The sequence below is a fragment of the Papaver somniferum genome, chromosome 2 (genome assembly GCF_003573695.1).
Source record: "Papaver somniferum cultivar HN1 chromosome 2, ASM357369v1, whole genome shotgun sequence".
Classification (NCBI taxonomy): domain Eukaryota; kingdom Viridiplantae; phylum Streptophyta; class Magnoliopsida; order Ranunculales; family Papaveraceae; genus Papaver; species Papaver somniferum.
In genome coordinates, this window is record NC_039359.1 from 166,299,630 (window position 1) to 166,326,358 (window position 26,729).

The 26,729-nt window shown below is 35.7% G+C and overlaps 1 protein-coding gene and 1 long non-coding RNA gene across 5 annotated transcripts; one reads left to right on the forward strand and one right to left on the reverse strand.

Moving 5' to 3' along the window:
• Positions 1-7,351: 7,351 nt before the first annotated feature.
• On the forward strand, positions 7,352-11,573 carry LOC113349686. Of its 4 annotated transcripts, XR_003360323.1 has the most exons (10): positions 7,352-7,629; positions 7,713-7,795; positions 8,702-8,796; positions 9,197-9,306; positions 9,525-9,618; positions 10,064-10,139; positions 10,256-10,324; positions 10,414-10,539; positions 11,042-11,161; positions 11,237-11,573. It is a non-coding gene; the product is annotated as an uncharacterized LOC113349686 (long non-coding RNA). The 4 variants fall into 4 exon arrangements; XR_003360324.1 differs by having other exon boundaries at positions 10,251-10,324; positions 11,042-11,573; XR_003360322.1 differs by having other exon boundaries at positions 11,042-11,573.
• An 11,378-nt stretch (positions 11,574-22,951) lies between these two features.
• LOC113349687 (GEM-like protein 1) lies at positions 22,952-26,245 on the reverse strand. The gene is made up of 4 exons (XM_026593704.1): positions 25,817-26,245; positions 25,566-25,667; positions 24,448-24,719; positions 22,952-23,481 (listed from the first exon to the last, which is right to left on the reverse strand). Exons 1-4 carry the CDS (start codon positions 26,151-26,153, stop codon positions 23,293-23,295), a joined length of 900 nt encoding a protein of 299 aa, XP_026449489.1. The 5' UTR covers positions 26,154-26,245; the 3' UTR covers positions 22,952-23,292.
• Between the last annotated feature and the right edge of the window lie 484 nt (positions 26,246-26,729).

A 26,729-nucleotide genomic window follows, 5' to 3' on the forward strand; every position in this document is an offset into this window, starting at 1 on the left:
ATTTAGGAAATACTTCAAGTCAAACGAATTCTAATTCTACCGCCTTTCTGACCAGACCCCTACCAGTGCAAAATCCATTTTGGTAAGCACACCATCTTCCCAAACCATCCACCATTGCAAGATCGTCGCCACTTTTTTCTTCAATAAACAAGTACCTTAGCATGAAGAAATCAGTGATTTTTAAATGATATTAGATTGAATAGAGAAGATGATCAAATAGATGGATTAGCAAAAACATCATCAGCATCACTTAGAAATTGAAAACCCTTGTTCAAAACCCATGAAGACCTCTTTTTTGTATAAGAACAGAAACCCAGAAGAAATCATCGTAAAAGGCTTGAGTATGTAAATTAGATCAAGCAGATCCGCCAACAAACACCATACCTTAACTATAAACACTACAATCGAAAATCGGTGTGAAGAACCCATCTCTGTGCACCAAAGCAAAACCAGAAACCTCATGGAAAATCAGATCGCTATAACCCATTGATGGACAAGACAAGATGCAGAGCTGAAAGAGGAAGAAAAACAAAACGAAGAAAAAAATTAAGGAATAAAACGAGAAGCCAATGGAACACCCTAAAAAGAACAAAAAAACTAATCTATGTACATTAACCTGCCCAGATCTGGTCTTAGAGACCAAATCTGAGCAGGGAAAGCTTAGATCGGAAAGGGGGTTTAGTTTAGGGGGGGAAAGTTCTAGAGAGAGGGGAGAGGAAAGAGAGGGTGAATATCTAATACCTATTTCAATAAACATAAATCATGATTATCATGCAAACACAGTTGATTTTAACACATAATCAATATCTAAAAGTTACCCAACTAATATAAACATGCTAGGATCATCTAGAAATCATTACCTTGATTAGTTTAGCTAGGTTGCATCATCAACAAGCTTTGATTATTCATCTTCACTACCCACACCGTATTTCCAATTAATTTCATCATCAAACCATATCACCGTTACTCATCTAACTAGGATCATCTCAACGTACTAACTATATTGGTTTACTTAATCTTGTAATCTATACATCAACCTTACTCTCTCATAAAAAACATCACAACTTTCATCATCAACTTATCTTCTTTCTCTTTTCCTCTTAAAAGAAAATTACTTAATGGTTTATAATTATCCTAGCTCTATATATTTTTCCTTCAAAAATTGTAACACCAATACCACCACCTTGAACTCAAATGACTCGAACCCAAAACCACACCAAAACTCAACAACACCTACTCACACTAAAACAGAAGAAGAAGCAGATAAAACTTCCCCAAAGTATTAATATTCAAATTTAAATAACTAGAAAGATAGGTTAACACTCCTTTTACACTCTAAGGTATTACTACCACCAATCCTATGAACTCACTAAGGGCTAACCTAATTACTAAGCTAAGTTCCGATCAAATTCTGAAGGCCCGGTCAGCGGTCAAACGGTCAAGGTTCGTCGGTTAACGGTGAGGTCAACGGAAGTTGACTTTAGTCAACTTTAACATCTAAATTTCGGATTGCGATGTCTTCTTCGTCTGGTATCCGATTTGCGCGTTCTTGTAGTCCATTTCGCATAACTCTTCGAAATTTATCTAGTGGTACTAATTTCATTTCCAAACTATTATTAGATTATTTTTTGTTAATTATTGTTCACATTTAATTAATTGAGTTATTAACGGCTAAATCGTCTTTTGACTAGTCTAAGGGTCGTTACAGTCACATGAATTCCAACATGGTCTTCATCACTTCCGGCGATGTAAAAAAATTATTTTCGGCATGGTCTTCATCACTTCCGGCATGGTCTTCATCACTACCGGCATGTCTTCATCACTACCGGCATTGTCTTCATTACTTCCGGCATGATCTTCATCACTTCTGAATGTAAAAAAAAATAATCGTTTTCAAAGTGAGGAGCCGACAGAGAAGGAGAAGAGAATTTGAAAGGGAACGGGGAACGGGGAAAATTTAGAATTTGAAAGGGAATGGGAAATATTTGGGTTTCAAAACCCTAACCCCTAAAAGAGATTAATAAGAAGTGAAGATGGAAATGGGGGATATGATTTTGTTTTTATTGTAAACTAGAAAATAGAGAATGAGACACAAAATAAAGGGGAAGAAGAGATAGAGAAATTATATTCATTAGCGTAATACACGAACATTAGAGCCTCTATTTATAGGGCTAGACACAAGGGCATCCCAGTAATAAACGAGATTCGCCTTAGATATTCTTAACTTAATTACACGTTTATAACACTCCCCTGATGACATTGTGTCTAAGCTAATTGCCTCGTTAAAACCTTCTCAGGAAATTCCAAAAGGATAAAACTTGATTGAAGGGAAAAGAGTACAATTGAGAAAACTTAGAAAATATTTGGACACGCAAATGTTTCCTCATTAAAACCTTGACAAGGAAAACTCAATGGGAAAAACCTTGATGAAGGAAAAAGAGTACAACGTGATAGTCCAGTAAAATACCATCTAATTTGATACTTCCCCTGATAAGTACTTCAGTTAAATCTTGGCTTACCAATTTTCGAGTCGAGCCAATTTCGATAAACGAATTTCTTGAATACTGGAGATAACATGCTTTCGTGAGAAATTTCCCAGTTAATGAAGTCTTATTTTGTGTTAGTCTTCTAATGGTAGTGTTTCGAGTCTTCACGCTTCTTTAAATACATTCAGTACTTGTGTCTTGGATTGCTAGCTTCTCGGAGATGATTTGCAGAAGTAGTTGATGTAGTCTCTTCAACAAAGTGCCAATATGTAGTTACAGTACCATGGGTGAACAAAATTTGTGATCATACCTTATATGGATTAGAAAGATATCCAAATTCATAGGATATGATTATATTGATGTGGTCTAAAAAAATGACCTAGTTAGTGGTGGAAATCCACCAAATAACCAAAATTGATACAACTCCTCTTTGGATGACCACCATGTTGAATTAAATTGCCTCACTAAAACCTCGCCAGTAAAACCCAATGGGAAAAAACTTGGACAAAGAAAAAAGAGCACAAATATCAACATTTTGAAAAATAAAATAAAATAATAAATGTCAACGAGATGTTGCGTCGTTAAAACCTTGTCAGGAAAACCACATGGGACAAAACCTGAAACGAAGGAAAAAAATACAACTTTTGATGATTTATGGATGCTAACTCAAACTATATGAGTATTGCAGAAAACGAGCATCAAAATCATAACTCTAGTCTATGTCAAAGACGAGTTTAAGCTAGCTTAATTCTAACTGCAGTTTTAATAAATGAAAATAGTAGAATTCATGCTGCCAAAGCGTGGATTTTAGTGTTTCTAAGGAATACTTAATTAGGAGACCTAAAAAGCTGATAACATCAACTTAATTAATCCGGATTTTTGGTTTTGTACCAAATTTCTAAAAACACATAAAGGATTGTTAATCAGGTGGTTGTCTTAATATAATATGAATCCTACAAGGATTACAAATTTGAATATGTTCTCCACCGCATTTCTTGTGTAAATGCAATATGAGTCCTTTAATAACTACCACACCGAAATGCATTATATTAGGAGAACAATTATTGAATCAATCCTATAGTATGAGAGAAGAACAAAACCCTCAAGTCGTTTTTACAACGAAAAAGTTTCTCGTATAAAGACGCAATATGACTGCACCAAACTGTAATTAATAGGCTTGGTATTAAGTCATGAATCCAAAATTGCTTTAATCGAAAAATCAATCCAATTTAATTTGGATTGTATGCCAACCAATCACATATGTCGATATTCCTCTGCAGAGGAGTGCGCAACCACCATGATTTATTTCAGTAGCTATTGTAAATGAATATTCGACTATATTTAGCTTTTCACGATCTCACATAATTTCCAGTGTTGCATACTTTGAAAAATTCAAAAATTTACTAGTACCAGCGCCACGAGCATGATAACCTCCTACTATTCAAATGAGGGGATATGAAATCTGCACTATGCCAAATCGGGATAAAATTGACATGGGTCCTTTTAGAAATCTAGGAATTACCAATAGGTACCATTATAGTGTTCTTAGTTAGTGGCAGGTCCACCCATTAAATCCCACTAATCATAGGTCCATAATTAAAAGAAAACATGAAAATGGACCAAATTTTTTAAGCCCAGGTCCTGTACGCGTGCGGGACCAAAGATGTGTATTTCAAAAATTCCTAAAATAACATTCACCTAACAAATAACAATGTAAGTTTTCTATATTCTCGATCAAAAAAATTCAGATCGGTTTTCTTCTCTCCTTTCTCTTTCTTCTGCTGTTGTTGGTGCTGGTGAATTTAGACGTAGGGTTTCTGAAGGTCGTCCTCTTTTTGCAGGTATGTTATCTAATCTTTTCTATAATGTTTTTTTTTGTTTTCTGTTATGCTTTCAACTGAATCATAAGGATTAGATCGATTTCATGATTTTGGTAACTCGATTATAATGATGTTCTCTATGTTAATGATTTCTGTGATTTACATTGTTTATATTTCTATTTGTGAATTTCTTTTGTTGTTTTTGTTTTTATAAATCTTCTTTGTGATTGTTCGATTCTGTTGTTTCTCATAGATTCTTAAAAAAGTGAGAGATCTATGCTTTCAATTTCATTATCTTTCTGTTTTCGCTTCAAAATCAGGCTTGTTTATACTTTCAGATCGTATTATCCAGCAGTACATATACGGAATACTCATAAAGCTCGGTCGTTTTTGTTATTTTTTATGAATCTTGTTCATATTTATTCTGTTATTTGGTTAGATTATCATGTTTTTAATGATTTTAGCTATCGATTTTATTATTTTTCTGTTTTCGATTTGTTTGTACTTTCAGATCGTATTATCCATCAGTACATATATGGAATACTCATAGAAACTGCTCTTAGATTCTGGTTCTTTCATAGATCTCTCATTTTTTTAGTTTGATCCATCAGTACGTATGTGAAATACCGTATTATGTGCTTCGATTCTGTTGTTTCTCATAGATTTTTAATTATTCTTGTCATGAAGTTGATTTGTAGTTCATGAAACTGCAGTACATATATGACATACTCATAGAAACTTCTCTTAGATTTTGTTTCTTTCATAGATCTCTCACTGTCAGTACATATGTGAAATACCGCATTATGTGCTTCGATTCTGCTGTTTCTCATAGATCCTTAATTATTCTTGTCATGCAGTTGATTTGTAGTTCATGAATCTGCAGTACATATATGGCATACTCATAGAAACTGCTCTTAGATTCTGTTTCTTTCATAGATGTCTCACTTTTTTTAGTTTGATCCATCATTACATATGTCAAATACCATATTATGTGCTTAGATTCTGCTATTTCTGATAGATCCTTAATTATTCTTGTCATGCAGTTTGATTTGTAGTTCATGGATCTGCAGTACATATATGGCATACTCATAGAAACTGCTCCTAGATTCTGTTTTTTTCATAGATCTCTCACTTGTTTTAGTATTGATCCATCAGTACATATGTGAAATACTGTGTATTAATACTGTTACATCTTTGTCACATTTACAGGTTCAAAACATGTCTGATGCTGAGTGATCCAATCCAAATACTTACTCCTATGCATACATCATCATTTTGCCTTCCTTCTGGCAACCAGGCTATGTAATGCTGGTATTAATTGATAGTCCCGACAGTTCCTTCATAAATGCCTTTCTACATGGATCAGAGAGTGCACCAGCTCATTGTATACTGATGTCTACTTTCCGAATGATTCATACACAGGTTTGTACTCGCCATTTTCTTTGTGCTTTCTCTTTGTGTTTTCATGAATCTTCAGTACATATGTCACATACTGATAGGAAGTGCTCTTTGTTATGTTTGATTCAGTACGTATATGAAATACTGAAATAAATGATCTTTGTTACGTTTGATTTAGTACTGGAATTGGATATGGAGATGATCTGGAGCTGCAGTTCAGAACTTATTGCAAGAAATGACAGATTTTGAATGATAGGAACAAGAGTTGATATTGGTTCAGATTTGCAAGCTTGTGAAATTGGTGGTGGTCTTGATAAAGTTACAAATTGGTTGTGATGTGTGTTTGAAAGAAGGTGTGCTGAAAATGGATTTGGAGGAACATAGAAGGTTGGGTTGCTGATGTAAACTGAAGATACATATGAGATAGAGGAGGAATTGTATGTGGTGATTACTGTGAACAAAATCAGTGGATGAGATGTTCGTCTCAATGGGTTTATGAAGATGGTAGTGTTGTGTAAACATGGAAGAAGAACAAGTCTGTGTTACAGCTGAATTGAAATGACAATGGTGTTGATGTAGCTGTTGCAGTTGTGGTTTAAGCTAAGAAGATTGTGATGCAGCAAGAGAGAAGATTACTGAGAAATAAAATAGTAGAAGTACTCAAATTTGTAAACAGTGTAGCAAAAATGTACTCAAATCTATGGTCCTTTATATGTTTTAATTAAATTTGGACCTCCAGATAAATAAAATCCTGATTTGGTAGAAGTATGTTATTTCACACGTACTTAAACAGTGGGGTATATTAGTCATTTCCATGTTTTCAAATAACTTTGGACCTTAGGATAAGAGTAAAATCCAGTTGGACCCTACTATAAATAATCTTATGGGCTTAGGACCAAACAAGAAATTTTCCTTTAGAAATTTGACAAGGGACTACTGTTAATACATTTTGACGGGCCAAGGCTATCAAAATTCAGTCAGGCCCTTAATGGGCTTCATTTTTGACGGGCATAACAAAATAAGAACAAGCCACCTTCTTAGGGGTGAGCATAAAAACCGGAACAGCGGATTTGACCCGTATCCGTCCGCAAAATTGCGGATTTCACCCAAACCGCAAAACGTATGGGCCGGATACGGATGGGATTCTCAAATCCGCACGTTTTAGCGGTTTGGGTGCGGTTGAATATTGAAAACCGCGGATTCACCCGCACCGCATCTGACTCTGCTCCATTAGTTATAAGCCACTAAGCCCAGCTAATTGAATGTGATGTCACTAAGCCCATATCAAAAATGGATTGCTTATTTGCTTCTTTAGCTTGATGTCACTAAGCAAGCAGGCCCAACATGGGAACTTGATCGAACCAAAGAGCCGAGACTCCGGTGCTCAATGAGCAGAGATGTGATGATGAGTTGGGAATTTGAGTTTTCTTCTTTTCTTGCTTGACAGTTTTTTTTTTTACCAAATCCGCGGTTAATTCGCAACCGACCCGTACAATCCACGGATCCGCGGATGATTGGGCCGGTCACGGTTTGATTTTTCAAATCCGCAACTTGGACGGTTTGGTTGCGGGTGACCCCTAATCCGCAACCGTCCGTTGCACACCCCTACACCTACTCGATTTTAGTTAACTCATTCATCAGATTGATTTCCATCGCTTCTCCTCCGGAGAAAAGAGAAAAATGAAACCCTGGATTAGTTTCAGTCTCATCTCTTATGGTAGGATTTGATTTGGAGAGTTTAATTTCAATCTCAGAAATCTTCATCTTAATAAACAAAATCTCATCTCGCTTTCTTAGCCGATTCTCACCAACTCAGATCTGATTATTTCTTCATCTCAGTCTTCTTAATCTGATTATACTTTAACTAAACAATCAGATTTGTTTGGGAAGATTTACTCACTGAACGAATTTCTCTCACTTCAGAAGTAAACTCTCTAACCTCCTCTCTTTTTCCCCAAATTTGATTCGATTTTTTCCTTTTATCCGAATATTTTTTGTTTTCTTTTAGGCGAATCACAAATTCGATGCATTAGAAGCCAGGATTTCGACGATTGAATCCTTGTGTTGAGATTGGCAAAGTTTAGTCGATTTGTGAGTTAACCAATTTCAGCCTTCAATTGATTGTATATATATTAGCTTTCGTTTTGTCTTGAGGTTTCATATGTGTGTGCACTGTTATGCAATTGTTCGGTCAAGCATCGAATGAATTTCTGCTTGGATGGGTCAGTTTTAGATGTTCATAGCTAGTTTGGCATCACATTTTTTATCTCCAATATATTTGAAGATTGATTGACCATATCTATGTAAGATAGATAACTTGAAATGCATTTCACTAATAATAGATTGGATACTATGTGTTTCCTTCGATCACATTGAAAAGAGAACCTCTAACCACTGGAGAATAGTTACATGCAAGTATTTTTCCTTTGAAAAACTGAAAATTGAACGTTCGTTTTTAAAGCTTCAACATTTCTGTATAGGATAACACTCAGTCGATCTTTGATAAAAGGCCTTAGAAGATACCATTATCTAGCTCAGTTGAAAAGGGTTTTTTAATTTCTAAACAGGCCATATAAATGGTTATGGTTACTGATTGTAGTTATAAAAATTCCTTGGTGTCAGGAACATGCTGCTCATGATTAGCAATTGATCTTTATGGAAACTTGAAAGATATTTTTAAAATTGAAAATATCAGGAGAGTTGTATCATGCGCTTTATTTTGAATGATTAATTGGGGGATACTTAAACTAATTGGGGAATATATGCGGGCATGGTTTTTCAATGAAACCGGCATGGTCGATGGATTGCCGGCATTGAAAAACCATGCCGGCAGTTACAGTAAAATATCCCCCGGTTAGTTTTAGTATCCCCCAATTAATCATTATTTATTTTATTGCTTTATTTCTGTTTTGACTCATGCTACTACCTGGGGATTATCTTCTGATTTTACATCCAAACTTTTCCATTGCAAGATTAAATCTCTGTATTTTGTGGTAGATTATCTTCTGATTCTCGTGCTACTACCTGGAGTCAACTGAATCAACTAAACTCGCAGCTGAACTTTATTAGCTGATGGAACTTTTGTGACCAAGGTATGAGTTAATTTCTTTTGAAACAAACATAAATTTTGTTATCTATCCAAGAGTGATCAAAGCATGATTGTCGTCACTAGGAAAATTGTCATTAGATGGTGGTATCCAAGAAGATGATTTGTCCTGTGCAAGGGAAAAAGTTGACTGTTGTAGCTTTGAACATGATTTTTTTTTCCTGTTGTAGATGTATTTGCTTAAACACTTTTCAGTGTTGGACTTAAGATCCGCAGATTAATCTATGTCAAGTATCTAATGTCATGCTGTTAAATTTCAGGCAGAAACCGTGATTTATCAAATTGCTGAATGAGACTTGTTACAGTTTCTTTAAGTTTTTGGTTTATGAGTTTACATATAAAATAATATGCGAGTTCCAATCTAACTTCTGGTATATATTGTTCAGACGATGTTGTGGAAGGATCAGCTGCGTGGCTTCGTAAAAGTCTCTCTTCCATTTGTGCCCATATAAGAGATAGTGATGATCGCCCGTCATGTGGATTAACCACAGACCAGGTGAGAATAAATCCAAGTTTTATTTGTTATCATCTGCATAAGCCTTTGAGTTTTGGTTTTTTATGGCACACCAAAAGTTTAATTGAATAAAATTTGAACTAATTGGATCTTGAAGAAATATTTCCATTCAGTACTCTTATCAGTGTCTTTGTTCTCATGTTATTCATGTAAACTTATCCAAGTTCTCAAACCTTTTTGGCTTGCATAAATCTTTTCAGGATCTTCTCCGAAAGCAAGAAGGTGATCGAGCGATGTGGGAGTACCCATTTGCAGTAGCTATCGATGTTGTTTATAATTGTTAAGCAGATAATGGTGAGTTTCCAAACTCTTGATGCATGATAACATCAAACATTCTTTCGCTTTCAACTGATGAATGTTTGTCCTGTGAAGCATCTTAACTTATAAACTATAACTGTATAAATGATTTCAACCTTCAACTGTGGATAGCTACATTTTGTTATCATCTTCTATCAAATTTATGATATGTTGATTATGCTGTGAATAAAACATGTAGACAACGCTTAAAAAATTTGGTCACTTACTTGGTAAAAGTTGAGAATCAATTTTTATGGGCTCCCTCATGGCATCATGTCATATGTTCTAAACGGTCGAAACTGGTGATGATCTTCCCAGTAAGGGAACCAATTGTTTGTGTTTAATGTAAATGCCCAGTGCATACCTCTCTCTCTCTCTCTCTCTCTCTCTCTCTCTCTCTCTTATTCCTATAATTTGTGTTTTGTTGGCATTGATATTGCAGGAACAGAGCACCGTGCCATTACTAAGGAAATCCCTCAGGGATGTTGCAATAGAGAGATGCTGCAACTGTTGCAAGGGTACACACTATCACAAAGCTTTTTCTTCAATTTTAGATTTCCTAATAATTATTTTGTGTGATTCACTTGGTTGCTTGCATTTTGCTCTATCTTTGAATTCTATTGCTTTAGTGTAGGAGGATCTCTCAACCCAGTTACGGTTGGCCAAGAAACGTCGAAAAGAGGCAGAAAAGGAACAATACAGAGTAAATAATTTATTTCTATGATTTTTTTTAAGCAATTAAAAACTAGATTGCTACTCGTGTGATCATTCTAACGGGTATCACTCCACTAGACTGAGGAGCAAGAGTCACTACTGAATCTACAAGAACAGCAGAGGCTCAAGCGCAGAGCTCTACACTTAAGGTTGAAAAGCAAGTGTTGGATGAGAAACTAGAAGCTTTAACCAGAAATGCATCAGGTGCGGATTATTATTTGAAGGATGGGAACCTTGACTCTCATTGTTTTTTTGTTCTCAAATGTGCTACCTTTGATCTCCATCTGTGTTTTGAACCTGATATTTCCAACGTTAATATCTTGCCTTAACTGGTTGACACAGATACGTTTCTTGTTCTACTTACGATCCTAACATAGTGTTTCCTTAAATATAGTTTAACTTGATTATATCTTTATCATTAGCTCAAATGTGCTATATATGTTAGTATAGCTTTGTCTTCAGTTTATGAACATATTATGCCTTGATTTAATATACTTAATGGAACCACTAGTATTATATGTTCTGATGCGAGTAGAGCATGAACAAATGGAAACAGAAGATGTTCGTATATATTGTCTGAGCAAGATGTGGCTGCTCAAAGAGATTGTGCTCACGAGCTTTATGTTTTTTCTCTTTTTCCGCAAAATTTAGTTCTCCAATTTATGCATGTTGTATATGTCCTGATAGACCAGACGTATATACGCAGGGGAAGTATGAGGCACCTATTACATTTATCTGATGGAGAGAGGGTGGTTATGACAGCGTCGATGCTGGAAGATAAGTTACAGTACCAATCTGGTCAAGCTAAGGGTTCAAACTCATGAAGGTATCATATCTGCGCCTATGAGATTGATCTGACAATGTTTCTCCCTGAGCCTGGTACTGTTTTTGGTGGTTCCAGGCAGAGCATGGTCGTGAGAGTCAGGTCAGGCTTGTCATGTCTAGAGATGGTGTAGATGTGGAGGCCATGAAGAAAGAAATCAGCTCGCAGTGTAAGAGTCTTCTTAAGAAGATTTTTTCTTCGAATGCACTTTCCCATAGTTTCACTGAGTTAGCAACAAATAATACTAGTGCTTCCACTGTTGTTTTGGTATTCTAATACTCACTTTAGCCTTTTTCTGTTTTATTTTTCGTTCTTGATGTCTTTAGTCTTCTTGGATGTTGTTTGGACAAAGAATTTGTATGAGATTGAACTTTTACAATATGTGTCTTCAAAGTGTTTTTAGTTCTTCGTGTTACTTTTATTTGCAATTTAAGCAACAAAAGAAAACTATTTATATTGGAAATTCAATTTTGGAATAATTGACAAGGGTTGCCCGTCTAAACATAGTAATTATTTGACAGGCAAAGATCGTCGTTTACATCTGACAATTATTGACAGTAGGTCACCATCAATTAGTGTGTTCGACACCTTAAAAAATGACAGGCCGGCTGACAAGCAGGGTCCATCAATAATATCTATTAACGACAGACCTGGTCTGTCGAAAAAGATTAATTCTGGCGTAGTGTTGAGAATGTGAATTGTATTATGATAGTCTCTGTTGGAGCTATCCGTAGCCTATATAAAAATGCTACTTGCTTGCCAGATGTTATTGAGTTTGCCGTTTCAAACGGCATAAGCTTATAATAAAAGCTAGATGAGACATTTTCACGCCTATTAAACAGCCTTTTTCGATTTAATCAAAATGTGAGAGAAACGTCTGGTAATGTATAGTCTCCCCCTGATTATGGCGGGAAAATAATTATCTCATATACGAAAAAAAGTTCGTGGAGTATTATCCGATTAAATCGAGGACATATACTCCTTATGAAATATGTCTGTTGATATTAAAAAAATGTAGTTTTAATGGACATACATATTTACCATCAACCATGAATTTTTATGATTACAACCAAAAACATATAAAATATGCAAATAAAACTCCAAAAAGATAAGCAAATAAAAATTATGGACACTTCTTTATGAAAATGAATTAATTTCAAGATCAACTTAGTCACTACAAGGATTAATAATATTGGCTAATCAAACTGGGTGCGCACCCTTTGATCTTTAGTGTATAATTCCAACTACAAGTGGAACTTCAAATTTTGGAGAATAATACAAGGAAAAACTACAAATTTCTAAGTATCCCTCAGGAATGAAGCAATTATCCATTCATTGATGTTTGCAATTGTTGATAACGACATCTCATACTTCTAGGATTTACAGATAAGCCAGTTTCAATTGGCTTAAATGATTCTTTTTACAAAAAAATAAAGAAATCATTGTCGTTATAGATATCGATGTTGAAAAAAAAATCCATTATGTGGTCGAAGATTTCGCTCATTTTTGGAAAAAGTTTAGAAAATATGCAAATATTATGGAAACGATGGAGAGAATTAGCACCAATTATTACACGATTTACTAAACTCTCGTATCGACAAAATAAAAAAATCGTTGTTTTAGTCACCGCAATGGAAAAATCCACTTTTCTGGTCGATGTATGGTTCTTGTAAAGAAATAGAAACATATTGGCTTAAAATTAATTTAGAATGCCAATTTATTTACATCTCATCTCATAGAATCGACGAAGAACAAAAAATCAATATCAATTGATTTTTGCGATATATCGATATCAATCAATTGGGAAAAGAAAATTGATTTAGTCATCGCATATGGAGAATCCATTTTGGTTGAGAGATGGTTTCTTGTATAGAAAAAATAGAAACCATATAAAATTAAATCACATGATCTTCATCTAATTGAGGAAGATACCAAACTTAATTAGCCGGAGGTTTATGAACCATGCATATAATTAGATACCGTAGAGGTAATAAAATTTGCGATAATACTAATTTTTCGGTGATTACAATTTTCTTAAGAGAATAGAAACCGTAAACCATATTTCAATGTATTCGTTTTTTTTTCTTCTTTATGAAAAGGACCAGGTAAGAAAAGAAATCTAAAAATTAATCTCCCGTATTTCGTGAAATATAGACCGCGTCTATTTTAGATTCCCGAATGGAAATCAATTGCTTGAAAGGAAAAATTGGTCACAATAACCTTGGAGTTGAAAGATAAGTAAATATGATCCATTCACCGTGAACAAATTAATAATATGATTTCAGGTGATTTTCCTCTCGCGTGGTTAAAAGCTGAATAAAGCTCTCTTCTGAGAGCTTCTGGCCCCACCGGAGTATTTTTCAGCCAATAGGATCATCCTGATTTTTCACACCACTAATATTTTGCCAAATAACACCACCAACCTTATTTTTCTATGCAGAATATTTGGTATCTACCTTCAGACCTAAAACCTCGATTCTAGATGGTAACCTTATTTTCTATTCTTTATGTATTTGTCACGATTTTATGATGAGGGAAGAGGAGGGATCCCCTCACACTATCTCACACGTTGGGCGTCATTTTTATAAATTAAGACCAAACCGTAACGGATTTGAAGCTAATATTTTGAGGATATGTTCCTCTTATTAATTTCTACATGCCTACCAAAAATGAGTGTGTTCCGAGACGTATAACATCATAATCTACTACTTTGAAAATGAGCCGTTGAAAATCTGCGAATTTCTGGCCGTTGAAATTAAGACCGGTAGATCGTGAAGTTTTGTATTTCGGAATCTTCTTATTTTTGGTAGGCATGTATAACTTAGTAAGAGGAACATATCCTCAAAATATTAGCTTCAAATCCGTTACGGTTTGGTTTTAATTCGTAAAAATGACGCTCAACGTGTGAAATAGTATGATAATAAAAGTGTGAAGGGATCCTTCCTCTTTTAGAGGATGATTATTCATGATATTTGATTTGTTTTATATGAGAATAACTGTTGTTTTCACACCACTAACGTTTCATTCAAAAACACCACGAGAGTCTATTATCCAGTGCACACAAGCACTAATTTACCACACACGTATATCCAAAACCTAATTATTCTCTCTCTGTTTCTTTTCTATATTTTCTATTCAAAACCGTAGGTAATATCATATGCTCTGATTGATTTTGTAATGATTGTTCGCAGGTGATAATATGGATTATTCGCAGGTGATAATACATGGATCTGACTCGATATTGATATTGTATTGGTTTTTCAGTCACAACTCTCTTCTTTTTCATAAACTATAGATTCAAATAAGAGATTTGATTTTTCAGTTAAAAGTTTATTAGTACGAAAAAGGTGTGATTGGGGTTTCTTCTTTGTGTCTTTTTATTTTTGGTATCTTATATTTTACTCATTTCACTGGTTTTTGGGTTTGCATGCGAGGACTCATGAATTACAAACTAACGGAGGTTATGGTTTGTTCCGTTTCTCTGTTCTATTTTTATTTTTGTTTTCTTGCTTATTTCACTTTGTATAGTTTTTTGCCCTACATATAGGGTCGTTTTTTTTCTTTGTTGTTTATTTGGATGTGCTTTGATTTTGCAGGTGAGTGTTTGTTTTTATGAGCCAAATGGGTCTTTATTTAATGGAAAAGTGAATTTTTGGTTTGATAGGCACATTGTATTCCATCCCCAGGTAACTCTTGGATTCGATTGTGTATATTATGGTTGTAGCTTTTGAATTTGATTCCAAAAAGAAGTATTGTATATGCAGGTGATTTACTAATTTTATTTTTATTGGATATGTAGTGATTGGAGAAATATGCATAGAAATAGTGTGTTTACCGGGAAAGTTATGTGTTATGTACCTAGATGTACATAACAAGGTTAGATAGATAGATTGAGGACAAACCTCTCTTAATCCTGAAGGATCAAGCCTAAATCGAATAAACGATTGAATTTGATTAAAACTCGACTGCTGTTTTTCATTACAGATTTTGCCTTATAAAGATGGGCATTTCTTCCTTACCATCCAACGACCACTAACTCACCAGGTGGTTACATCTCAACCAACCAATACAGATTACTACTAATTACAACTCCTAACTATACTAAATAACACTACCATTACTACAGACAGACTCACATAGGATATGGGCAATCCCTTACCATGACGGGTACATGACATTCCACTCCCCTTGAAAACATTCTTGTCCTCAAGGATGAAGGATTGCATGAACATTCTAATGAGCAACACTCCCTTACCATGCCGGGTACATGACATTAGCCCATTGCGAGTAAATACCCCGGCAAGACTTTGAAATGCTTCATTTCCATGCCTAGCAAACAACGTTCCTCCCCTGCAGACTACATGAATCGCTGACTGATATTGCCACTTAAATCCCATGTGAGGCCCATAAATACCAAGCCCAGCATTCGACTGCCCTCTTGAGTCTCAAAGTTGTAATTACACTCTGAAAATAAACCTGTAGAGTTAACTCTCGAGTATTCCTTCCCCCAAGGTAAACTAGTCCCTTGTCGTCGTAACTCTTTGTTGAGGAGGCACCAATAGAAGCACCACTTAACTGCAAGGTACAATGACTAATTAAGGTAGTAGTTCCTCCTTTAAAATATAACCATGGAGCTAAACCAGCTTGGGTTTGCTTCCCAACAGAAAACAGGTCCATAATCTGCACAACTCCCAGCTTGATATGCATACAAACCATCACCCGTTGCACTTGGCTACAGATCTTCACAACACAGTTGAGATAATAGCACCGTTTGCTTTAAGTTTCCATCTCGAGGAGACATCCAACCATAATGCAATTTGAAGTTCCACCAGCTCATTTAAGTAGGTAGTTGTGCGCAGAACAGTTGGACTAGATGTTCCCAGGAAATATGTTGCGGTGTTTGAAAATCGTGTTGTTAACGTAATTTTAGTAAGGGATGAAGTTAAGAACAACAAACCTATACTGACAAGTCGAGTCGCATCATCTGAGTGCCAACTTGATAATCTCAGAGCGGTTGCTGCAACTTGATGATAGACCTCAGCTTTGCAGAACAGATGGCTTCTATAATTCCAGTTTACGCATAAGCACACAAGTGAGATAAAACTGGTATCAATCCATCGAGCATTTCTCACACTACAAAATTCAGGTGGAATCAATTTGAACTTCCACATCAAGTAGCACCCACAATAATATGTGAAGAATCTGAAATGCCACCAGGAAGATCGTAGTTACCATTATAATAGCCACTGGCAGCCGACAACTACTATAGACCTTAGGTGCAGGTAATAAATAATGCACAAATAACCCCCTTCCTAAAATGCTGAGCTCACTGTTAATGAATGAAAGAAGTGGCATAAGAGAATGGTAATGGAACAGCAAGGATTTACTAGCCGAGCGCAGAGGAGCATTCACTTGGCTGCAACAACAAGGAAAACACCAAGCACAATAAGACCTGTGCAGAGAACTCCAACTGAAGTAGGCAACTATCAGTATAACGCCCTCTTGAATCAGAAACCTCCAAAAAATTTCAGAAGTAATGGAGAGTGCTGACAAGTATCAATTCTTGCAAGAGATAAATGAGTGCGAACATTTATGTGGACCGAGAATACAAGCACTGAAATATTGCGAGACTTTTTCGAAGTAATGTGGTGCACATCACCGTCTTGGCTATCAATGACCTCAAGCAACACATATTTAAGCTGTAAGAAAAAAAAAATTCTGCTCTCTTCATACCCAGTACATGAGCATACCATTTATATGCCGTGTTAAATCTCACCACTGCAGCCCATAAGAGAAACAAAAATCTAGTTCTCTTTGAAAATCCAGCGACCAAATTTTCTTCATCATTCTTGGCAAGCAGAGACATATGTGAATACTCAATTAGCAAATCTAAACAATGCCCAAACTCCACAAGTATCATACCAGAACTATGAGTATTAAAAGCAAGACTATAAGCATCAGCAAAATTAAAATACCCCTTCCCACGATCATATAGCCAGCGTGCAGAATGCATTTCCTTTATTATAGTGTTACTTACCTTACATTGTTGAAGTTGCAAGTGAAAATCATCCCTGACACTCCCCAATTTCCATCCACCACCAATTGCAACAACAGAAACAAATCCAAGACTCAACAAAAGTGAAGTTCAGACTGGTAATCATGTCTTGGAAACAGCTCAGTGAGCTCACAACCAAACCACCATTGTATATTTCCAGTAATACATACCCAAGAAAAACAAGCACACAAGAAGTAGTTGGATCAAAATTATCCCTAGAAGCATTAATAATAGATGATAACCCTTGAATAAGGTGGGATGATTTTCCACGATCAAATACTGTATCCATTTTGAGCTTCCTGAAAAATGCTACTCCAACACCACTCAATTTCACACTCTCAGACCTTTTATCAAACATTTTGCTCTCATCTAGAATTGCAGCATCATTAATACACAAACGCGCGATCAAATGGATACACGAGAAATCTAATTGGTACCCCAAACTTGAAAACCATGGAACAATCATTTTCTCATTTGAATTGAAAGAAATAGGGATGCGTTTACCTCGATCAAAGATGCTACTAGAATCATCAAGACCAATATGGAAACAATCCGGACAGTTGAATTTGTTGTGAAGAACGGCTAACTCCTTCGAGCCTTCGGTATTTGTACTGTCGGTATCACTCACTTCAGCTTGGTCGATGTCTTTCAACTGAAGACTCACAAAATTGGTGGAATCATCGTCTTCTTGGTTAACGGCAGAAGAGATTGATTGAACCTTATATGTTGCACCCTCTTCAATTTCAACCTCAGTGTGAATTGGAGAAACAAAACTTAACGGAACTGAAGTAGAAGTTGAATTTGCTTCTTCAGAAGGTTGAGCAACAGATTCACTGATTAGGTCGCAAACTTCATTTGGTTTGGGAGAATCTTCTGCATCAGATGATAACCCACCACTAGAATTTGAGTTTGAAGTAATTCTTGAAGCTCCTTCAGGATCGTCACGATTGTAGGTCGTTTTCCCAAAGAACTTCTCCAACTGAGCTTGGAATATAAGATCGAAACCACTAGCTTGGATTATACTATTGAAACTACTCCCAAAATCCTTGAGATCCTCCTTTGTCATTAGCTTGCTCGCTTCAAGAGAAATGTTATCAACTGTCTTATTGATTTCTACCAATTTCAACAGATTTTGATGTTGAATTTCAGAGATCTGTTGAAGTTGTGTGGTTTTAGTAAACGCCTTCATGGATCGAACGAATCTGATACCAGTTGTTATGTACCTAGACGTACATAACAGGGTTAGATAGATAGATCGAGGATAAACCTCTCTTAATCCCGAAGGATCAAGCTTACAGGCTTTGCCTTATAATGATAGGCATTTCTTCCTTACCATCCAACGACCACTAACTCACCAGGTGATTACATCTCAACCAACCAATACAGCTTACTACTAATTACAACTCCTAACTATATTAAATAACACTACCATTACTACAGACATACTCAGATAGGATATGGGCACTCCCTTACCATGGCGACATTATGGAGGGAGATTAATCTTTAAGAGACGGAAATGAGGAAAAAGAGTAGTAAGTAGAATCCATTGCCGGAAGAGGTCATATTATCTAACATGCCTTTTTGCATTCTATTGTTTTACTTTGTTCTCGACTAATGTGGTAAAAGGTTGAAGAATTTTGTTGTTGTACTGAGTCGAATTTTTGTTGTTGTACCGAGTCTTAAGTAGTCTCAGGTTATGAGAACAACTGGTAGTCTCAAGTTACTCTATCAATGTCGTATGCATTAGTCTATTTTGGTTTTAAGAAAGATTACATTTACATGTATTTAGACTATATTTTTTCTTTCCAACATTGAGAGATACTTTTGACCGGATTTAAAAGTTTAGTTACCTACGACTTCAGTGAATCACTGATGGGATTATCAAATTTACTCATTACTCATGAAAAATGGTACTCTTAATAAATTTTTATTGATGGCTAATTTATTGTACTGATCAACATGATATCAACACAGTTGGCGAAACATTTCTAACAAAAATCCAACACTTACCCAATATCAAGGGAATTTAACATATGGTCAGTGTTATGATTCTTCCAATCTTCCATGGTACTGATCTTTTTTCATGGTATGATTGTACTTTTTACTTAATTTACTAGCAGTAGTAAGTAATCAGTGATCAACAATCAAAAATGATAATATGCAAAAATATATTAGTTGATATATCTAGAATCTAATTAATTAATTTACATGTGTTATGAGTATACAGTGATTTCGACCAAATAAATAACCATAATAAGGTGGAAGAACAGATTCAAAGAACAGTTTCAAGACAATGCTCAGACATGGGCCGATTGTATTGATAGTTCTGGTTTAAATTTTCTATAAAGAGGGTATCTTCTTGATTAATCAGACTGCTTTACAGATATGTTTTTTTTTTAGTACATAATTTTCTTTCTATGTTTGTTTTCTCTCTAATTTAGAGTAATTTTGCTTCGTGCAGTTTTGCTGAATTCAAGCTGCTGCTGCTGCATTGGAATTTCCAGAATTACATCTGAGGGTGGTTTTTCTTTCTATCTGCTAGAGCTAGGAACTGAATGGGATGGTCGAGATTGAGAGTTTGTAATATGTAAATGGTTTTGTTAGTGGATGTTTCTAGCACCGAAACGTATTTTTCTCTGCAAATATTTAGGCCGCACGGGCTCAGCACCTAGTACAAAAATAATAAAAATTCACCAACTTAATTAAATCACAGAATGTTACCAGGGTGTTTATAGCACTCGTACATGATCAGCCGTTAATTAACATCAGTCCAAAGTCAAATCTCCTCCGGGATAAGGGGATATGCCAACGCTTTTGAAAAGAATAATAAGGCTTCGCTTGGTTGATTATGGTTTTGCTTCGATCCAAACAAAGCAAATAGTTTAAATTGTATATGGAACTTTCTCCATACGAACGACTTTCAATTGGTGAGAGCATAGATATGTCAGTTGTCATGTATTTCCAAAAAAAATAGTCGGAAAAAAAAATCTCATGTTACAATCTACTGTTGATTATGGGCCATGGCACGTATATAATCAGTGGAAAACCACTTGTAATCCGTGTTCGGTAGAAAAAGAACAAACAAATCAAACCCGAACTGTATACCTCCTATGCAGTATTGTTTTGTCTATTAATAAAAACAAAACAATAAATTTGCAAGGATTATTAAAATAAAATGATTACAGTGATCAAAATAAAAAATAAAAAGAATAAGGTTTAGAAAACAAAAATCTCAATCACTCAGTAATCAGAACGACGTGCATGACAACGTATTGTAAACTAGAAAATAGAGAAGGAGACATAAAATAAAGAAGAAGAAGAGATAGAGAAATTCTATTCATTAGCGTAATACACAAATATTAGAGCCCCTATTTATAAGGTTAGACACAAGGGCATCCTAGTAATAAACCAGATTTACCATAAATATTCTCAACTTAATTACACGTCTATAACAGTTTTTTGATTTTAGGTTTCAAAACTAGTCAAATAAAACCAAGGTGACCAAACATGTGGTACAAAAAATCCAGCCATATTATTTTTAATAAATGAAAACCATTTAATTAAAAAGTGACACAAAAACTCCAGGTCAAATAATAATGTGCAAATTTAGTTTTTATTACTTTAAAAAAAAGCCAAACATACCCTTTTTACCTTGTCTTCTTCTTCTTTTCTCCTTTCTTTTTTCTATTTATGCGGTGTTCATCTCCCCACCACCATTAACACCAGCAGCAACAAATATCTCTCCATGAACACCATCGCAATACCTCCGTCACCACCAACAACAACACCTCCGTCACCACCAGCAGCAACACCTTCGTCTCCTCCACGAAACCTTCGTCTCTTTTTCTTCTATTTCTATTCAGATCTATCACCAACAGTAGCTCCGCCACCATCAAACCAACTGATGTGTCCAGATCCGCCACCAACAGAACCTCCGTCTCCTCCATTAACACCATCATCACCTCCTTCTCCTCCATTAACACCATCATCACCTTCTTCTTCTCCGTCTACAGATTTTCCATCAACAACACCGCTTCCTCTTATTTTTGTTTTTCCCACCAGTACATCAGATCTTCCACCAACACTACTTCTACCTCCTCCTTTTATCATCTAAAACCACCACCAATACCTTCAAATCGGCCACCAACAACACCTCATCTACAATCAACACCAGTACCTGCAGATCCGCTCCCAACATCACCTCCGCCTCCTCGTTCAATCCTCTACAATCACCACCACCACCTTATGATGTTTTCATTACCAACAAATGATGATACATCTTCAAAGTCGAAATCAATATTGTATTGGGAAATGACAGATTTATGATGAAACCAAAATTGGTTTCATCAAATTCTGACAGTTTTGGTTGGTGAAAACAGTAAACTAATGATGAAACCAAATTTGGTTTCATCATAAACTTGCCTATTTTCTGTCATGAAATCAAAGATTTTAATGATGAAAATTAAGTTTATGATGAAACCAAATTTTGGTTTCACCTGATTTTTGTCTAGTTTATTCGGTCTGACTTGGAAGACGGCATGTTTGGTTTCATCATTGAAGTTATGTTGGTGAAATGATAATATGTGGTTTAGATTGTATGTACAATGATGGTTTTGATTATATGTGTGTATGAATTGGGAGAATGTGTATAGCAGGGTCTGGTACTGGTACTCCAGGTATTGATGAAGAAGTTTTGTTGGTAGTGGTGGCCTTAACTGAAGTTATGGAAGTGATAAAGAATGGATTAGCTGAGTAAGGGTGGTGCTAATGCAATGAGAGTTGTAGTTGAGCTTCAGGTGTTGCATAAAGGACTGGTATGTGTTACAATTAAAGAGGTGTATGTCTGCATTGTTAAAAGTGTAATGAATTGGCTGAAGTTGATGAAACCTAATTAGGTTTCATCGTATTTTTTTCATTTTGTTGAATATTAATATCTGTGAAGCCAATTTTTGATGGTGGGATACAGGTGGATTATTTTTTGTTGAAACTGGTTGTAGTTGAGGGGGTAATGGTAGTGGTGGTTGTGGTGCTGGTGGTTGTGGCAGCGATGGGGGTGGTGCAGTTGACGGTGGTGGTAGGTTTCATCTTATTGTGGATTGTTTTTTGTTGAAAGTAGTCTTAGTTAAGGAGGTAATGGTAGTGGTGGTTGTGGTGATTATGGTTGTGGTGGCGATGGGGGCGGTGCAGTTGACGGTGGTGGAAGGTTTCATCTTATTGTGTTTCATTTTTTCTTCTTCTTCTTTCTCCTTTCTTTTATGATTGGTGAAACCAATTTTTGGTTTCATCATTTTTCTGGTGGTGGCGCGGTGGTGGTCGGTGGTGGCGGCGGCGAAGGTGGTCGGTGGCGGCGGCGACGACGGGCGGTGGTGATGTTGCTGGTGGTGGGTTGTTGTTCGTGGTGATAATATAATAAAATTTAAAGGTTGGGTTGATTTTTGTTTTTGTTGGGGTGATTTAAATAATAAAAGGGTAATGTAGACAATTTATGTTAAATGGGGTTTTTGTGAACATTTTGTTTTGGTGGAGTTTTTGTGCATGAATGTGACACCTTTGGGGTTATAACTCGCGGACCGTTTAAGTTTTTAGATTTTTATTTTGAGGGAAGGGTATTTTAGAATTTTTGCCCTTAAAAACACCCCTTAGCATACACTATTGGTTGGGGGATCGAAAGTTCCATCCACAAATAACAAAGAAAAAAGGAAACAAAATGTACAAAAGAAGAAATGTTATAAGATAGATACTGCAAATCAGTCTTGAATAATTTTCCAACTAATTCGAAACCTCACTTTATCCTCTATCCTATATACAAAGCATCAACACTTATTCATCCTTGTAATAGAACGAATTGTGTATGAGTTTACAATACAAATTGGTCAATCAACCACTTTTCTTCGGTTCTCTCGCCTAAGCTTCACCAAGAAAGGAATATTGGAGCCACCAACTAGATGTGGCAAAGAACATCCTTTTGTTTCCTTTTTTTCTTTATAAAAGAATTATATCATTCGAACAATTATTTTAAGCACAAAAATAACACAACTCCTATCTGTGGAAAGTAATAGTTCCGAGAAGTTCACACCTGTTACACAGAATGCAAGTTGTGGGTTTGCAAAGCATCTTGTAGGTATTTTACAGCACTGGTGTAGTTCACAAAGCCCATGAACCAAAATTCATGGCCGTCGACAGACGCAATCTGGATATATTTTTCAGCAGGGTTGGTTTTGCTTGCCGATGGAGTCACCGCTTTAAGTTGATGCAAGGGGATACTTACCTGTATTGAAGAGTGGGAAGAAGAGATCAGACAGAATTGCGTCAGTGATTTCTTATAAAAGCTTTCCAAAAAAAGCAGAAAAAGGAATCAGAGGAAGCAAGTGAATAACCACATGGAAATAGAAAATGTTTCTTCAGGAAAAAAGAAAGAAAAGGTAAATAAACTAAACAAGTAATCAAACATATCAGTGTTTAAACTAGTTCTCGTTCCTGTATTGTGCTAGCTACCTAAACCAATGTAAAAAGCAATGTAATAGGTCCGACTTTCAGTTCGTATACTCAAAATACGGGAACTTCACTGAGATAAGAAAACATACAAATGCATGCGTAAACAGTACCATTGGTCCCAGCTGGGTTTGAGTCCACACAGATGATAAACTTAGTATTCGAAATTCACCAGTAATTACATGTGATATTAAGTAATAACACTTTCAGTAGACGGTAGTTATACAACATCGACTAGATCTTAGGTTGTTAAGTGGACCTTAGATCCCTCCTACCTCCCTAACTGTCCTATCCTATGTTCAGGTAGTACACTGGCGAAAACAGATTATTTTAATAATTGTGCATCGCGTCCATGCAGTACTCCCATGTGAATAGACAACGGATAGAAACTGACAAGAATTCACAAGTGCCAAGAAGAGCTCCAGATTGGAACTTATAATTTCTCAAAAGTTAAAATCCAGATTTGGAGATGGTGGTTGGGTGGGGTGCGATATCAGATAACAATTTCTCATGCATGCGCTGAATCAGCTTTTTGAGGTCAACCACAAAGAGTCTTAATTTTTATGGTTAAAAAGACCAAATCCATTAACGGCAAGTCTGGTGAGCAATAATAGACAACTGATATTTCGAAACTACTATCATTGCATACAAAGAAACTGCCTGCCATTATTTTAATAAGTCTGTCTTTCATACAAAGAAACTACTTCTTGTGAATGAAAGTGCTATGTTTAGTTTGGCATACCTTATAATAGCTCCATTCTGTTTGACTTCCAACTTTGTATGAAAGAGGATTATCACTACAAAATGCAATTTTTGCCGTGGATAAATACAAAGTTCCCATGACTGGACCGGCAGATGTTGACAAATAGCAAGCATATGAACTTTGAAGTTGCTCTTCAGGAACAGTTTCAAAAGATTGTTGAAAGACCTTCTCATAACCACCTTCTGCTAAAACTTTTGTAGACTGTGCAATCATTCCCATCGCAGCATCAGTAACACTGGGAGCCGTTTTCACTGGTTTAAAGAAGTGCAATCAATATAATCCCTTTGGAAAGAAACTTATTTTAGTGATTACCAACTTGTAACTAAGTAAAGATGGAAATAAGAATATAGGAAGCAGAGACAGCAGAATATACAACAAAAGAAGATTGCCAATGACTACGAAGCTTGAGGTTAGCGATCCTTCCAGACTTAGAATACATACAGAGACTTGTGAAAACCTCAATTTTCACAAGCAAAATGACACAAACAGCTTATCACTTTCATGGACAACTTAGAAAAATCGATTTCCAATTTTGTACATAAATGGATCCCTTCCTTAACCGAACGACAATGATTCTTAATCCCATTTTATAAGATTACTCAATTAAACAACTTCTGAATAGTACCAGTACACACAACTAAACTTCAGGAGTTACCTGTGGAGCGCAGCTAAACTCTCTTTACAAATCAAGCGTAAGGATAAGAACATCTAAAGATCCACTTCGTTACTAACAATGCAAAGTTCATATTTGCAGAACCTCATTCTAAATGATCTCCATTTGAATGTTCATTAATCCATTCTCAGCGACAAACAAGCACAGATTCATCCCAATTCCCAACATCCACCTTTTTATGCTAAAACTACCTACAAGAATCCCAATCCCCCAGATTATGACTTACAAATTTCCCTACAATAACTAAATCAATGACCTAAATCTCATTTATCATCTTACTTACTGAGTGTATATATATATATATAGAAAAGTGGAACACCAGTAATTTTCCTATTGGTAATTACCAAACTGGAATATATCATTCTATTTAATAGCATACTACGTTGTATTAAGCAAGAAAAACATCTCTCTCACAAAAACTTACAATGTTGCCAAACATTCCCAGCAAGATCTTCAGCTTTCTTTGTAGCTTCTCCCACCCTTCTACTCCATCTGCTAACAGCATCTCTAACTGTTTCCATTGTCTCTGAATCAAAACAAGACGATTTAAGAAATTCCAATCAAAATCCACATCGAATCTCAGGTAAACCAAAAACCAATTCAGAATAAACCGCTTATTCATTGATTTGATCTAATTGGTACCCAGAATTTGTTAATTGAATCACAAATACTAACCTTTAACAGAAGCAGAAGAAGGAACAGGCGAAGAAGAAATATAAGGATTAGTTTCAGGTGGCATGGTTGTTGTTGCTGCTGCTGCAGAATGATTACTATTATGATCTGTGATTGGAAGTAAGTCTTTCTCTGAATTGAAACTAACTGATTTATTCATTGAAGAAGATCCAGAAGTTGAATTCAATCCAGATTCAGATTGAGATCCCATGCCAACAAATGTTCCCATATTTTGCTGATTTTCTATATATTTTGGATCAAATTTTGGGTATGGAGCAAATCCAGAAGTTGAATTTACACCCGTAACAGAATCCTTCATCTCTGGGTGATCATTTCCCATCTCACTCTTTCACAAATTTCTCGAGTTTTTTTTTTTTTCTTATTATAACTTTTGCTATTTTTGATTCTTAGCTTCGCATAATAAACTTCCGAATTTCTTTCTTCTTTCCTTTCTTTTTTTGTTCTCTTTTCGCGGGAGTATATAGTTACGATAACATCGTGATCCTATGCTTCCGGGAGTTATTTTTAACCTAACTCCTCAATATACTTATTGCCACGGCTGGGAAGTCAGAATGATGCAATTTCCAACAAGAAATGTCGGCAGATGTAACAAATGTATGCCAAATATTAAGGGAAAAAAGCGGTTCAGTCCAAAACCCCCCATAATAGTACGCTTTAGTCCAGATCTAGTTGACTGGGTACAATTTAATCCAAAAATTATATAAAGACGCTGTTATTCTTGGCAGGCTTTTAATAAAGCACACGTGCAATGAAATGAATCAGTTTTGTAACTGACATAATGCACGTGGTTGCGACACGTTAGCCTTGAATTAAAAACTGAATAAAACTGCGGCGTAACGGACAAATTCAGTAATTGCAACATTTTGCTTTATCAGAAACTTCAGAAGAAAAAAAT

Coding starts and splice junctions, on each gene's coding strand:
- LOC113349687 (XM_026593704.1), bottom strand. CDS start 26,153: ATGGGAAATGATCACCCAGAGATGAAGGATTCTGTTACGGGTGTAAAT. Junction 25,668..25,816: donor TTCTTCTGCTTCTGTTAAAG/GTTAGTATTTGT, acceptor GTTTTGATTCAG/AGACAATGGAAACAGTTAGA. Junction 23,482..24,447: donor CAGAATGGAGCTATTATAAG/GTATGCCAAACT, acceptor TCTTCAATACAG/GTAAGTATCCCCTTGCATCA.